This window comes from Tasmannia lanceolata, unplaced genomic scaffold (genome assembly GCF_043159265.1).
Source record: "Tasmannia lanceolata isolate RefF3 unplaced genomic scaffold, GAP_Taslan_0.1 ptg000019l, whole genome shotgun sequence".
In the NCBI taxonomy this organism is placed as follows: Eukaryota; Viridiplantae; Streptophyta; class Magnoliopsida; order Canellales; family Winteraceae; genus Tasmannia; species Tasmannia lanceolata.
This window is the reverse complement of record NW_027518696.1, coordinates 16,303,130-16,320,353: the sequence shown is the minus strand read 5'-3', so window position 1 is coordinate 16,320,353 and position 17,224 is coordinate 16,303,130. Positions and strand designations below refer to the sequence as shown.

Sequence of the window (17,224 nt, the reverse complement as noted above, 5' to 3'; positions counted from 1 at the left end):
CGATAGGGCCCAAGCAATGAATGGTTTAGATCATCCATTTATGTGGGCCATTGTCCTTTTTATTCTGATCGCACATGTAACATATAAAAACGCCAAAATAAATGGGGAGTGATAAATCGACTCCCAAATTCCTTAAATCGACTCCCCATGTGTCTTTCTCTCTATGCGGACGATTAAAATTAGGATTCAATCCTTGTAATCAGCATTGGGCCTCGCACGAGACTTATGTTAATTGTGACCCTTATAAAACGAGGATTCGGATCATTTGATCATGATGGACGAGCAATACTGAGTTCAATGGGCATAATCACAACCAATGGCATTGACTGTCATGATGGTGAAAATGGAAGTTGAGATGCTTCAAGGCGCCTTACTTGCCTCAACAATTGTGTGCGAGGGGAACTGCGAATTTGCCGCTAGCTAAGATGCAATGAAGCCAGGTGAATCTTCCCCTCTTGTTGACACATTGCACAAACACCAACAAACCCTGAATCACTCTTGAATTTTTCAAGTATTTGAGATACTGGTGTATTTGTTTATGCGTAGTAACAAAAAACTAACGAAAACTTCCAAAATAAAGTGAAAAAAATAATTTAGAAAAGCCACAAGAGAGTGAAATTGCTCTATAAATTTCTAAGATTGGAAATTCCCACTAAGAAATTTCTTATTGTGAGTCAAATGGTTGGTTTTTGCTCATTTTATATAATTTATAGTTTATTTCCTGTTTGGAATACACCACTAGAAGGCATCTTATCAATCCGGGTTGTAATTTAGATAGTTGGATCGCGCCAGAATGCGATTCTACGGTCTAGATAGATCCTTGAGTCACCGTTGGTTTAAGTAAAACCCTTGCCGCCCTCCTCTGTAGCCGTTGGATCACAACCGATCGCCAATATGTGTCTCGGATCCCACCCGATTGGCACTTGAATTGTTGGCATGTTTTTGGTCGGAAGCTAATGATCCAGATTGCACCCAATCGAACACCGGTTATTGCCACAAGATCCTATGACTCAAAGCTCACCTGACGAGCACTAGTCGTTGGACATATCTAAGCGCGATCCTATAGTCCAAATCGCGCTCACTTAGGATCGACATCCGATCTCGCTGATCTTGACCAACGGCTTAGATCAAATCTTGAAAAATTTAAGCGCTCAAATCGCTCATGTGGATGATGTGTTGTGCAAAGTGCAGAGTGATCCAAAAAGCACTACAAGCTGGGGTTGCAACTTGGGTCGTGATGGGGTATAAAAACAGCAGCCTATTAGCTGTCGACACGTGGCCCAAGGATGGCCCACCGCAGACCCCGCGTCAGCTGGGGTAGTCTGGTAATTACAGCAGAGTAGATGAGCTCGAACCTATCGCTGGCCGACACCTGTCCTGGAGTAATAACTCCTCAACTACCCCTGTTTTCCCTCTATAAAAGGGCTTCCAAAGCTCATAAACAGGGTAATAACTTCTTACCCACCACTCTAAAAAATAGGTCTGCACTCCTGCTCATACTGACTTGAGTGTCGAAGGGCCTGTCCGGAGTAACACTCCGGGTTGGTCTTCTGACCTCGTTTGCTCTTTACGCAGGACTCAGCTACTCAGCTCCCTCACCTCGGTCTCTCAGGTCCTCCAGCTCGGCTCTTACGTCACTGTCATATCTGTTACCGATTTTAGGCCTAACAGATTGGCGCCATCCGTGGGACCCCGAACTATGTTCAGATCCTTTACAAACAAAAATGGCAGGATGGAAGAGTGCCCGGGTACCGATTGCGCGGGCTACTCGAGTCACGCTACCGCGCAGGACTCGTAGTGAGCGAATCGCCTCACAGGTGGTGGCTCCTTCTGCTACGGCCGAACTAAGTCCGGCTCGTTCAGACCACCTCAATCCTACTCCTACTCCGGATCAAGTTCAAGCTCTTTTACAGCAGATGACTGCTCTCGTTGGTCAGTACCAGCAGCTGATCCAAGCGCCTCCCCAACCCCCTCCAGAAGCTTCACGACCTGTCCAAGAAAGGTCAAATTTCCACAAGGGAGAGTCGGCACGCCAAGGAGAAGACCAGACTCACCACTCGAGGCAAGTCCATCCCCCCAGAGCCAAGCATGCATACAGAGCCACACTGCCGCCAGAGGCTGCGGTCCCGCTCTGCACAAAGGCACCGAGCTCATGAAGGGCGCGCACTCCAAGAGAAGTCCCGGCCTCGTCGGAGGAGCCCGGACAGTCAGTCCGGCTCTGCGGCGAGCCCGTCAGTGGAGAGAAACAGGCCGCTGGACCAACTGGACCGCAGAGGTGATCCAATGCTTCAAAGGATGGAAGAAATGGATCACCACATAGAAGAGCTGGAAAGATATCAGAGCCGGCCTACTGTGCGGGCGTTCTCAAGCAGAACGCCATTTACCGACGACGTCATGGGTGCCCCAGCACCCAGAGGATTTAAAATGCTAACCATCCCACAATACGATAGGACCACTGACCCTGTGGACCACTTGGAGACGTTCAGGACAATGATGCTCCTCCACGGTGCGTCAGACGGCTTCCTTTGTAGAGCCTTCCCGACCACACTGACTGGTACGGCAAGAGACTGGTACTCAAGGATCAAACCGAACTCCATCAACAACTTCGATGACTTCGGGGAGGATCTGGTCCGCCACTTCATGAGCAGCCGTAGGCCAAGGAAAACAACAGCATCCTTGATGGCCTTGCGGCAGGAGGATAATGAACCTCTGAAAGCCTTCGTCAGCCGCTTCAACAGGGAGGCACTCCAAGTGCCGAGTCTAGATCCCTCAGCCGTTACAAACGCGTTTCTCGCAGGTGCTAGATCTAATGATTTCCGCCGAGCAGTGGCCCGCCGGAATCCGCACTCACTAGCAGATCTAATGGCCGGGGCAGAGGAATATATATCAGTAGAAGAGACACTTGCGGCCCTGGACTCAAATCGGAGGAGAACCTCTGAAGACAAGAACCCTACCAAGCAATGTAGGGATGACAAGGCCATCAGAAGAGAAAAGTCCCCCCAGAGGAGGGAGGAGAACTTTACCCCTCTCAACACCTCCAGGAGAAGCATACTGGCCGCAATCGAGGGAGAAGAATTCGTAAGATGGCCAACCAGAATGATCTCCAAGGGAAATAAGAGAGACCAATCAAAGTACTCTCGGTTCCACAGGGACCACGGTCACGACACGGACGAATGCTGGCAGCTCAAGGAAGAAATCGAGCTGTTGATTGGCCGGGGCTACTTGAAAAGGTATATCCGAAGTGACGGCCACAGAAGAGAGCGCAAGGAGAAAAGTCCCCAAGGCCGAAGCCCTCGGCGGTCACAACCGCCCCCTGCCCGGGGTCAATCTCCTCCGCCATCCAGTCCACAACCAGAGGCACACCGATCCCAGCCAAGGGGAGTCATCGGTACGATTATGGGCGGACCCGCCGCTGGGGGCATATCATCTGCTGCTCGAAAAGCATACGCACACCGAGTCAACACCGTGCACACATGCAGCAAGAAGATGAAGATCGACAATGAGATCTCCTTTTCAGATGCGGACCTCGACAATCTGATACTGCCACACGACGACGCCTTGGTTTTAACCATGCTCGTCGCAAACTGGGAGTTGAAGAAAATCTTGGTCGACAACGGGAGTTCGGCCGATATTTTGTACTATCATGCTTTCGAGAGAATGATGATAGGTGACGACCGTTTAAGGCCGGCGAACTCAGATCGGTTCGGTTTTTCAGGAGAGGTCGTCAAAGTGGAGGGACAGATTGAACTCCCAGTCCTCGTCGGAGAGCCGCCCTGCCAAGCTTTTGCCATGGTCAACTTCCAGGTAGTGAGGGCCACTTCGGTCTATAACGCTATCTTGGGACGACCCGGGCAGAACTTAATTCGCGCAGTCGCTTCAGCGTATCACCAGAAAATGAAGTTCATAACGCCAAACGGACTGGGTGAGGTCAGAGGAGATCAACCACAGTCCAGGGAGTGCTATGCCATGGCACTCAAAAGGCAAAAATGCATCAAAATCCTTGCTTATTGAACTACTTGATCTGAGAGATGAAGCACAGGTGATTGAACCCGCCGAAGACCTCCGCAAAATACTATCAGTAGGAGACCACCCGGCGTGGAAGTGACTTTGTAAATATCTGTTGAATGTGAATGACAAGCTCTTTTGCGAATCTCTTCGTACTCATTACTCGGAAACCCAGTTCGCTAAAACTTGGGTATTCATCAAATTGGAAACATAGTTCACTAAAACTAGGGTACTCGACGCTTGGTTCGCCACGGCTCGTCTCCGCAAAGACCGGGAGTGCACTCCTGGTCCAGAACCAGTCCGGATGCAAAAACCAAAGCTCCTTGGAAACCCAGTTCGCTAAAACTTGGGTACTCATCAAATTGGAAACCCAGTTCACTAAAACTAGGGTACTCGACGCTTGGTTTGCCACGGCTCGTCTCCGTAAAGACCGGGAGAGCACTCCTGGTCCGGAACCAGTCCGGATGCAAAAACCAAAGCTCCTTGGAAACCCAGTTCACTAAAACTCGGGTACTCTGGAAACCCAGTTCACTAAAACTCGGGTACTCATTACTTGGAAACCCAATTCGCTAAAACTGGGTACTCGCTGCTTGGATCGCCATGGCTCGTCTCCGCAAAGATCGGGAGCGTACTCCTGGTCTGGAACCAGCCCGGATGCAAAAACCAACGCCGCTTGGAAACCCAGTTCACTAAAACTCGGGTACTCTGGAAACCCAGTTTACTAAAACTAGGGTACTCATTACTTGGAAACCCAGTTCGCTAAAACTGGGTACTCGCTGCTTGGATCGCCACGGCTCGTCTTCGCAAAGATCGGGAGCGTACTCCTGGTCCGGAACCAGCCCGGATGCAAAAACCAACGCCGCTTGGAAACCCAGTTCACTAAAACTTGGGTACTTTGAAAACCCAGTTCGCTAAAACTCGGGTACTCGCTGCTTGGATCGCCACGGCTTGTCTCCGCAAAGATCGGGAGCGTAGTCCTGGTCTGGAACAAGCCCGGATGCAAAAACCAACGCCGCTTGGAAACCCAATTCGCTAAAACTAGGGTACTCGCTGCTCGGAAACCCAAGTTCAATAAAACTTGGTCATCCTAAGCCGTTCAGAACATCTCCAGCCGAACTGGATATAGCGCAAAGCGCTACAGGACAAAATTCAGTCTATCTCAAGCCGAACTGGATATAGCGCAAAGCGCTGCAGGACAAAATTCAGTTCATCTCAATCCGACTAGGACTCGGTGTGATTCGCTACAAGACAAAATTCAATTTCGACTTTTAGCAGATTGCGCTATATTCAGTCCATCTCAAGCCGAACTGGATATAGCGCAAAGCGCTACAGGACAAAATTCAGTCCATCTCAAGCCGAACTGGATATAGCGCAAAGCGCTACAGGACAAAATTCAGTTCATCTCAATCCGACCAGGACTCGGTGTGATTCGCTACAAGACAAAATTCAATTTCGTCTTTTAGCAGATTGCGCTATATTCAGTCCATCTCAAGCCGAACTGGATATAGCGCAAAGCACTACAGGACAAAATTCAGGCCGGATTGACGGCTTGGCCGCACTGCTTTTCCAGGCCGGACTGATGGCATGGCCGCACTGCTTTCACAGGCCGGACTGACGGCTTGGCCGAACTGCTTTTCCAGGCCGGACTGACGGCTTGGCCGAACTGCTTTTCCAGGCCGAACTGACGGCTTGGCCGCACTGATTTTCCGGGCCGGACTGACGGCTTGGTCGCATTGCTTGTCCAGGCCTGTAGACACCCCATTTTGACCGTGCCCTAATCTTTCCGAGTTTGAGCAAAACTCAACCAAATCAATCAATTAGGGTCCCAAACTTCACCCTAAGCTAGGTTAGGGTCCCATCTAGCTCCCCGTAAAATTTCATCGAAATCCGAGCGCGTTTGCTTAGCGAACGAGTCGAGCAAGTTTTCATAATAATACTACATTTATTCCCAGTGTCTGCTCTGTATCAATTAGTGTTCATGAGATGGTATCAGCCCTCGTTTTTTTTTCCTTGATAATGGCAGCCCTACTTCATCTTGATAATGACAACCCTACTTCACTTTGATATTTGCAGCTACTACTTCATCTTGAGATTAGCAACCCTTACACTCTTATGATATTGGCAGCCCAATGTATTCTCCACATGCTTGCATGTTCAGGTTGCTATGTATATATGGGGATTGTAACATCTGCATTTTGAGTGAATAAGTTAGGAAAGAAAACGTTCTCTTTTGTGATCCAAATTGATTTTGTTTTAAAAAGAGAGAGAGCATGGATGAGGTTATGTTAATTAGAGTAATCTGGTTTTTAAGACTCTTGCTTTCCATGCTTGCATATTCAGGTTGCTGATTTTTTTTTAAAAAAAAAAACCATTTGTTAAATTATCCATTATTCAAATGTTTTTTTAAGACCCTCAACCTTAACCTGATCCTTTTAGAACCTGTGGCAATCCTTAGTCTTTTGCTTTTTACCATTGATCTTATGAGTGGTAATAAGTGTATTTGATTGATTGATTAATGTTTGAAAATCTTAAAAATCAATTTAGGGGCTGAAATTAACTTACTTTATTTCCTTTTATTGATGATCCTTGGCATAAAACAGGGTAGTCTTTATACATTTTTGTAGTTGGTTAAAAGAGTAGTTAGATGTTAAATATCTAGGTTCATCATGTTTAATTTTTCCTCGCTCTATGTGTCTCTGGCAAGATGATAGTAGGATTACCATATGTACTGTTTTACTCGTTTTTGTTTATTTAGGAATGATGCTAGTCTAGCTATGTTCAGGGTAGGGTATTAATGTATTCAATAAATAAGACTAGGGTGATAACATTCCTATTGAGACTATTTTAAAGAACTGATGCCTGTCTAATCGAATTTTGATAATGCCATTTTATGTGTTATTTGTCATATATTGATTATAATGATCATCTTATTAGTATACTGAAACAATAAAAAAAAAGGTGGGTAAGGTGTAATTAAAGAGATATGGCTGTTAATATCATTAATTCTCTAGGGAATAAGAACTGGATGGTTATAAAATGTGATGGATTCACTTTGTTTTGATAGGCGCATCGAGTTCTTGCATTTCTTGTTGGAGTATTCATAATCTGTTCGCTTTGATTTGGATTTTTTGCACTAATATGGGTCATTGTATTTCCATTACTATCACCTTGAGATTTGTTATGTTCTTTATATCAGGTTTTCAAGTAAATACATTCTGAAATGAGAACACCACTGTGTTTAGCTTGTATGTTTCGGTTACTTAAAAAAAAAAGAATTTGCTTAAAATCAGTTTTGTTTGGGTAGTTGCTCCATATAATGGCGCAGTCATTAAGTAGTTCTGTGTATGTCATTTTTATATGAAAGAAGGAGTTCAGTTTTTAACATTAGGTTTTAGCAACAGTTTTTAGGCTGACAATTATTTATATGATCAGTCCCATCATTCTCATGATTAGTTACCTCGAATACGCACTACAGTGAAAGTCAGTTTTAAGAGTTTATTGCTTTTGTTCAAAAGAGGTCAAATGGCTGATAATCTTTTTCATCCTAATTTCATTAGATAATCATACCATAGCAAATGGGCAATGAAGGAGTTATCCCAAGCCCATCTTTTAGGGAGACCTACTTAGTCCATGTAATATCCCTCTTTCTTTTGTCTTTTATAAAGATAGCCTCAAGTCATTAGATCCTTCCATTCATCGCCAGGGCGATGAAGGCGCTAGCCTAAGCCCATTATTAGAGGACTTACATAGTCTGAATAGCGCTCCCCTTTTCATTTTTTAGGCTTATCCAGCCTTTAGTAAGTCTTAGAATTTTCCCTCTCACACCTTAATAGTGGTAGCCATTTCCATTTTGATATTAACAGCCTTATTTCACCCTGACAATAGCAAATATCATTTTTTTAGATTTAGTTATACTCCGCTGCTTACATATATTAAATAAATGCCTCTTTTAATTTATACTTTGTGTAGATTAGAAATATCATTGGAAAAATTTGTATAAAATATTGAGAATTTACTACTTCTCTTTCATACTAAGTTTTGAGTTAGATTCTGAAGATAAATGGATTGTTCAGGTGAGATTATCTCAAAGCTTATTATACTCATTCCTTTTTATTTAAATAAATTGTTTAATAGGAAGAAGGAGATCAGATGACTACTCTATTCGATATTATCGACATGAGTACTGTCTGATTTCAAGGCGGGATATAGAAATATTATCATGTGTATTTGATATCAGATGATTACTTTAGCATCATCTGATTTCATCCCCATATTGGGGTGGTGTTTGTGGTTGGGCATAGAAGTGTTTGATATTGCTTTCTTTTACTTTATTAGGCTATCCAGCGGCTGGTCTGGACTAATTAATGTTGTTTATCATTTTATGATTGCTATAGATTTTTTTTTATTATTGAAAATTCTTCTTTGCTTAGCACTTGATTTATTTTTATAAGAATAGAATGGAATTTGCGATTATCTGGTAGCCTTTTCTTCTCTCTTTGATAGACTAACACAGTCTTATAGATTTCTGTTAATTTTCTTTAGATACTAGAATCCCCTCTCATTGCAAGGGCGATAAAGGTGATAGCCCAAGCCCATCCTAGGAGACTTGCCCAGTCTTGCTAGCATTTTCTCTATCTCATCTCTGTGCCTAGGAGACGTGCCTAGTCTCATTAGCAATTTTCTCTATCCTACCTCTGTGTCTAAGAGACTTACCCAGTCTCATTCTCTTACTAAACCTCCTCTTTGTGCGTCGTTTGGTTTTGGGAGAACACCTTACTCGGCTTGGCAACATACCCCTACCCTTATGGGTATTGGGTTGCACATTTGTTGCACCCTAGGGCTAGGTAGCTGTCCGGCCCGGCTGGGTGTTTTTCCTTTGCCAAATATGCACAGGGTCTCTTTTTTCCTTATTACTTGTGAGCTTTATTTTGGGTTTGATAGTCCACTAGCATAGGAATCCGTCCTTAGTCTAGAGAGTCAGTCCTCTTGTTCAGGAATCAAATTCTATCATCATAGGGGTTAGGATTTTATAAACCTTTCATCAGATCATGTTCTTCTATCCGCTCTTGCAAGGTATAGGATGCTGTCCAACCCTTGCAGAGTCGTGTTTCTGTTCATTCCCCCGTAAAGCATAGGATGCTGTCCAACCTTTGCGGGATATCAGGAGTCTGCCCTCCCCTTATGATGATAGGATTCAGTCCTCTCGTGTCAAAAACATCAAAAACATCTGAAAAACCAAAAATCTCAAAAATCTTGAGTAATTAGGAGAGTAGTTAGGAATTCTGTTCCGAACTACGTTGGCTTGATCCCTTTCCATAGGGTACGTAGTGCAGCTTGGGATTCACATCCCAAGTCCAGCCAAACCTTTTAAAATAAACATTTCAAACATTCCCAAAAATACAAAAAACTTCAAAACCTTTTCAAAAAGATCTTCCCTTAGAGTTAGGAGTCTGTCCTAGATATTTAGGGTGTTTTAGAGTTAGGAGTCTGTCCTGATTTGTTGATATAGTGTGTCCTGTCGTGTGAGTGTCCCTAGAGTTAGGAGGCCTCAAGTTGATCGGTTAGACACTTAGTCCAACCGATGGCTAGACTAGGTAGCATATAGTCAGCCCATGGTTTTCTTTAGGTTGCACAGCCTAGATACACGTAGGATGTAGGGCCCACCTGCATTAGCTTAAGGCTAATCAACCTGCATTAGTTAGTGCATATAGAGTCCTAAAAATTACAATTCATCTGAACTTAAGCAATCGTACAAAAAAGCTTTAAAAATCAGTCGAGTCTAGTGGATCGAGTCTAGGATAGCAGTTCTAAATGGTTAGGCATCGTAGTTTAGAATAGGGCATCGAACTACGTTGATTCTGATTCTTCCTGAGGCTGGGATACGTAGAGCAGCTGGGATGGACGGCCATCTTGGTCCGAGTCAGGTCGCATTAGAGTTAGGACTCATTTTGTCCAGTCAGGTATAGAATTGATTTGTGTTGTATGTTTTTGCTGTGTTTTCTTACTTTCATGTACAGATCCTATACATTTAGCTGTAACATACATGTGTTTGGACACCAGAACTTAGACACCCATTAGGCATGTCACTTATAACCTAGTTTTTCTTAGGCGACACTTCTTTCATTTCTCTTATGTGTGCTTATTATTCATCTCCGAGATATGCATGATTAGATAGACGTCTTCGTGGAGATATTCGTTCCCATTTCATATGACTTTCGCCCAAAACTCTTCAAAATTATTAAATAAATGGCATAAGAGACCAGGTATTTGCACTTGGGCGGATGAGGTGCTCTTTAGACCTTCCGAATTTGTAACCAGGCACGAACATTCTTTTATATCTCTGGTTATCCGTTGCAACAGAGCATAGTATGGGATCCTTGGCCCACTTCCTTGGATGGCGACTCTTCTTTGTTTAAGGTACGCCTTGAATCTGGGCTAGTCCCCGAATCGAGAGGTATCTCACCTTTTATATCGCCACTCATGCTGTGAGAGGCACATTCTTTCGAGAGTTCCTTGGTAGAGCTCTCCATTCACGTGGATGATCCAGAGACTGACTCGCGTGGGGGCACGTCCCTCACCGCATCTCTCTCGGATCGGGGGTCCACAGGCTGGCGACTCTGCTGGGGAATTCTTTCGGGATATTGCCTAACTCTGTTAAAATGCCATTTGTTACTAACTTTGAAGAATTTTGGGTTAAAATCATTATAAATGGGAATTTAAATCGCTTGGAATCCAGGGGCACCAAATAAGTGTTTAAAACAAGGGATTCACACACTGCACAGCATACATCATTTTGTTCTTTATTTTCTTTTATTGATTTTTATTATTATTGGCTCCACGGGATAGATATAATGCGTGCCTCATGGGATATCACTATCCAGATGGTGCTGTTGTATCTATTTCCAAGCTATGCGTCAGTGCTGCAGTCGTAAACACTCGGTGTACTTGTGTTTACAGCAGCCGGTGAGCAATGAAGCATACTGTATATAACACTCGGTGTACTTGTGTTATATATTTAAAGTATGGATCATATGCATAGTACCTGATATATTGAGTCCGGAGCTCTACTTTCATTTTACATATATTATGTACATGGATATATTTGTTGATTTAGTAAAACCCAATTAGGATCTGCATGTGCATATATATATATATATATATATATATATATATATATATATATATTACATTCATATAAGGACGAACATGTGTTGCTGACACATGTTGAAGCCTAGATTTAGGAACCATGTCCTATCCATAGATTACTGTAATTCACTTTATGTGGCTACGTCGTAGTCCTAGTACACTCACATGTCTGTCTTGAGTCAAGTGTCTTGACTCTGCGGGATTATATTTAGGGTTGATGCCCCTGGTTAGGATATATATGTATATATCTATATTTTGATTATTAGATTAGAGCCTACTCATTAGTGAGGCTTCCTTATCTAATCAAATCAGTCATATCAGTCCGTTCTTCGGATCTAGACCCGACCAGTGGTTTTTACTTGCCCTCTCATGGTCGTGGCCTATCTTTTGCTCTATTCATTGAGATTTTTGTCCATATGCCTCTCGATTATAAGATCAGGACCTACTTTCTAGTAAAGATTCCTGGCTTGAATCAATCAGTCGTGTATATTCATCTCTCAGATCTAAACCTAGCTAGTGGTTTCTACTTGTCACACTCATAGCTATGGTTTATTCCTTGACCCCATGATGATAAATATTACCTGTTTTCATCCTTCAAATTCAAACCTCATTTATCCTTTCTTTTGTTGTATTACTCAAATTATTGTTCGTCCTGTCTCAGATATGGTCGATAGTTTGTCTGCTGTCTCTATGACCATAGTCTATCATTGTTGATCTTCTTGATCGTACATTTTGTCGTCCATCTTTCAGATTTAGATCCGGTCTATGATCTACTTTTGTCATTTTATGACCGTGGTCTCTTCCCTGAATTTCTGATCATCTTTGATCATCAATGGAACATTTGATGTCGCCAATTATATCATTCTTGTGATTAATGGTTAAGTCCATCTTTATTCTTTGTTTATTCCAAGTTATTCTCCATTATCTAATTATCCCATCCTATTCTTTGTGTTTAGGTTAAACTATGGCGAATAATGTGTTGAAAGGCTGGATAAGCGAGACAATTAAGGCTCTTCCGCGAGAATCTTTGGAAAGGAGTATGGCTGATCGGTTCATCTGTACTTTCAATCATTTGAGTGTGTCTGATATAAATTGGAAGTTTCTCCAAGCAGTCGCTGGATTTTGGGATCCTAATCTTCATGTTTTTCGATTTGGATCTTTCGAGCTTTGTCCTATATTCGAGGATTGGTGTGCTTTATTAGAGCTCCCAACAGAGGAACTTTGGATACGATCTTCGAATATAGATTCCTCTCATTCCATTTTTTGCAAGCTATTCAAAAATCAAATCGTTGATGCTCTTCCATGCTTAACGGATACGTGTGTGCAAGTTCAAAACCTCATTACCCTTTTTTCCGAAAACGTCGATCCTTCTAACTCTCGTTTTCAAAGTTGTCGACGCAATGCTTTGATTTTTAGTGTCTTTGCGCGATATTTCATTCGGAAAAACCCTCGTATTGCTCCGTTAACCTTGTTAACTGTGGTAGACCAAATTAACGAAGGGAGAAATCCCATCCCTACCATGTTAGCAGAGACCTTCTTGGGATTAGATCTTATTGCTTCCCGAGAAATCAAAGACAATTTCTGTGGGTGTGTGAAGCTGTTGTATGTCTGGCTTGGTGAAAAACTTCAAATTCTTCAGCGACAAAACCAAAATCCATATATCCTGAAGAATTTCCGTACATGGAAACCAATAGCCAATCAACCTCAGTCCATCGATGAATGGCACAATTGGTTGCAACATGTAGAGGAGAGCCAGTTTCGCTGGGTAAGTCATTCATGCTTCCATGTTTTTACTAGCACTTACCCGCATCCGTTTATTTACCTCATGGGTATCGAGAAATCTTCTTTTTATGCACCCATGCGATTTCTCTATAAGATTACGGGAATTCCATGTCCTCCCGGAATCATAGTCCCTCCTCTTTGTGAGGATATCAGATCCATTGTGGCTGCTTGGGGAAACAAAAATATGGAAAGGAGGTTTGGTTTAATATCCAAAGTCCGACATGAGGAAATAGCGGAAGAACCTGCAAGCAGGAGAGCTCGGATTGAAGAGCCTTAAAGATCCATATAATGTTTTGTTATCTTGATTTCTGCAGTTCCCGTTATTGTCAGTCTGCTTATCCAGTTGTGATCAGAGATTAATATTTCCATCTATTGTAATCACAACTTGAATTTTATTAATGAAAGTGTGTTTCTGTTTCTCTTATCACTGTTTGATCAAAATCGTTTATCTCGATTGTCAAAATTTTAATCTAGTGTTTATATTTCCATAACAGGATTCTTGATTGAGCAGCTATTGCTCCTAAGAAAATCCTCGTTTCAAAATCAACCTGGTCCCGTCAGTCCGCTGATTCCAGGCTGAGTCGATTTTCTTCCTCACCAATTTCTTTTACTTCCCCTGCATTACCTTTCTCTAATCTTCAGGAAATTCCTTCACCCGTCCAATTTGCACCTGAACCCATGGCGGAAAATGGAAATAATGCCCTTGACACCAATGAAATGATGAAAGTTATCCTGGCGCAATTGGGCACCATCAATGAAGAGATTGCTCGCATGAAAGCTGATAGAAGTTCTACTTCTAGAGAGAATGCCCCCCAGCATCCTTCAGTTATACCTCCTCCGCCTCCTATGATTAGCCGACCAGCAGTGTTCGCTGTTGAGGATGACCTTGAGGATGAGCAGTATGCGGAAGAGAATTGTCTCCCTCATATGGAGAGAGCCGATAAAGGCAGGGTGTTTGCAGACAGGCTGGACAAGCTGGCCCAGGAGATGGAGAATATCAAATTCCAAGGTCCGAAAAAGCTGAACATGACAGATTTCATGATATATCCAGGAGTCACATTGCCCCCTAGATTTAAAGTGTCAGACATGGACAAATATGATGGGACAGGGTGTCCTAGAAGTCATTTAATGTCCGTTCTTCCGCTTCTGCAGCAGCATGGTCTATCTCCGGAGCAGGTTGCTCTCTTATTTCCTCGATCCCTGATCGAGGTGGCTAAGAAATGGTTCTTGAGCTTGAAATCTGAAGAGATCCGAACCTTGGAGGACATTGCCAATAGGTTCGTCGAACAATTCTCCATGGAAGAGGGGATCGACGTAACCAAAAGAGATTTGAAGGCTTTAAAGCAAGGCCATAATGAAACCTTTACTTCCTTCATCCGCAGATGGAGAAGGAAGGCCGCGCAGATGACTCATCGTTTGCCGGATGAGGAGAAAATAAAAATTGTTGTGAAGAATCTGTCTCCACAATACTATCATCACATGGCCATCCAATACTTTCTTGATTTCAATCATCTCATTAAAACGGGAACTCAAATAGAAGATGCATTGTCTAACGGTTTGAGATCGAGAGTTCCTTCTGATTCAAGAGAAGGAAAAAGACCAATGGTGGCACCTAAGGAGGTTCACAATGTGAATAATGCTCCACTAGCAAGAAGAGTAAATTTTGGCGAAGGTCGCCCAGAGAGGAAGGAGCCGAGACGATTCGATCCTTTGCCATATTCTCTTTCAGTAGCATTGAAAAAGCTGTTGAGAGACAAGAAGATTGAGCTGCTAGAGCCTAGGGAGGCTCCGAATCCTCTTCTGAGGTATTGGAGGAAGGATTACTACTGCGAGTATCATCAGAGTGTTGGACATCTGACTAATAGATGCATGGCCTTGAAATATAAGATCCAAGACATGATTGAGGCAAAGAAATTTTTTGTTGAAGCTCCTAATGTCACTCGCAATCCTTTGCCAACACATGCAACTCCCCCACCAAATGTTTATGCAATCCTTACAGAAGAAGTAGTTCTAGACTATTCCCGTATCTGCGCAGTAATCTCTGAGGAGCCGTATGTTCTGAGATGGGAAGAGGGAGATGAAGATGCAGAAAATAAGAAGCCTTACGTATTGTCTGCTAGAGATGGGGAATTTGCAGAATCTTCAGAATGTTCATATGTCCTCAAATATGAAGAAGAAAGCAAAGAGGAAGTCCCTTATGTTCTAAGGCTGGAGGACGAGGATTTGTCACTCTTGAATGACCAGTGTGATGAGCTCCGCCATGTTACACGTGGTGGACGTGTCATTAAACCGGCCGAGCTGAGGGTTGAAAATCCTGTCGAGGTTGCAAGAGCTGTAGAAAATCAGAGGCAGAAACAGAGTGTTGAAGAAGAGGAGGATAATTTGCTGAAACAGTTGAAAAAGACGCAAGCCAATGTGTCCGTATGGGGTCTACTACTGGCATCGCCAAAGCACAGACAGGTGGTACTCCGTGAATTGAATTTGTCCCAAGTATCAGTTGAGATTACTCCTGACGAGCTGGTCAGTTTAGTGGCCGTGACAAGAGCTTCCAGGGATCTGTCTTTTACTGATGAGGACCTGCCTCCAGAAGGAAGAGACCATGTTCGCCCTCTCCGAATCACCATAATTTGCAACAAAAAGAGAGTGCCGGAAGTCTTGATTGATAATGGGTCAGCTTTGAACGTTTGCCCATTAAATACTGCAACTACCCTAGGGTTTGAACCAACAGATTTCATACCATCTGAGCAGGGTATCTTAGCGTACGACGGCACTAGAAGGGATGTGATCGGGATATTAGCCACTGAGATCGAGATTGGAGGAGAGACTTTTGAAGTCGAATTCCAAGTGCTCGATATCAAAACCTCTTTCTTTCTTCTCCTGGGCCGACCTTGGCTGCATAAGGTCGGACTTATTCCTTCGACGCTGCACCAGAAATTGAAATTCGTCCGGAATAACAGGGTGATTACAGTACGGGGAGATCCAGAGCCTGAAATTGGGCAGATAACTGCCGAATCAGTTGATGAAAGTGCCAAGGATGTCAGCTTGACATGATTCTCATTAGAGGTCTCTACTATTACTATGGGGGAGGCCATGAATGAGGAGATCATGTTCTTAACAAGCACCAATGTTAATGTCGCAAGGATGATGCGACGGTTTGGTTATATCCCGGGAGCTGGCCTGGGAAGAAACTTGCAAGGCCTGACTGAGTGGCCATTAATGAAGGCAATAAATGGATTATTCGGTTTAGGGTATCAACCTACCCGAAAGGAAGTCCAAGAGATGAAGGCATATATGTTGAAATGGGCTAATTGTCGCCGCCAAGGTTTGGAATTTTCTATGGGTCCGTTTAGCATGATCATGAATGGTAGATTCAGAAAGGAAGGGGCTGATTGTCCGTTTTACGGTTTTTCTGAGCCTTGGTATGATGAGGCTGGGAAAAAGCTGCCAGGTCTTGAGATTTTCTTTGCAGATGAATTGCCAAAGAGCTTTTTCTTTGAACAGATTGCAAAGGCAGCTGAATCAGAGAAGCAAGACTCAGACTGGATTGAGAGTTTTGAATCAGAGCCCCTAGACTCTTTGTTCCAAGTGGATGCACCAGTCATTGCGATGATTGGAGGAGACACACCCTTCATTAACCTCAGAAACTCCATTACCCCAGCTGAGGGACCTCTGGATAACTGGACCTCACAGGTTATACCCCAAGTATTCTTTCAGTATAGTCCAGTCTCTTCAAAAGAGTCAGTCATTTCAAAATTGGTGTCAGTTTCTGAGTCCGTCCCAAAGTCTGTCATTTCTAACTTTTCTTCTGGTGCAGGTACTGTAGAGGTCGGGTCTACTTCTGAAGTGGGTGACGAGTCTATTCTTGGTGGCGTCGAGTCCGAATTTGAGGACGTCCTCGTTGATTCTTTGTCTGTACATGTTTCCCATTGTGTCGATACGGATGTCGACTTATTTTTCATTCTGTTTCAGAGTCTGTAAAGCCTGCTGTGGGCTATTTTACTGATGTAATCATTGATTCTAATGAAATAAAAGACTCCTTTGCTTATATTCCTGTACTTGTCTCTTCTACTGATTCTGCTTCTAAACTTGATCAAGTAACTAATAATAACAATAAAAACTCCCCCTCTAATGAGGAAGCCGACGAAACTCCCCTTGAAATCAAACATATGATTCAACAAGAGGAGAGTCGCCGAGCTAAACCACTCGAAGAGGAAATTGAAACCGTAAATATAGGTGATGAAACCTTAATTCGGGAGATACAGATTGGCAAAATTTTATCTCCTGAGGAGCG

General features: G+C 43.3%; 1 protein-coding gene across 1 annotated transcript; it reads left to right on the top strand.

The window, feature by feature from the left end:
* Positions 1-13,611: 13,611 nt before the first annotated feature.
* Positions 13,612-15,984, top strand: LOC143852360 (uncharacterized). Its single transcript, XM_077361743.1, has 2 exons — positions 13,612-15,777; positions 15,865-15,984. Exons 1-2 carry the CDS (start codon positions 13,612-13,614, stop codon positions 15,982-15,984), a joined length of 2,286 nt encoding a protein of 761 aa, XP_077217858.1.
* Positions 15,985-17,224: the final 1,240 nt, after the last annotated feature.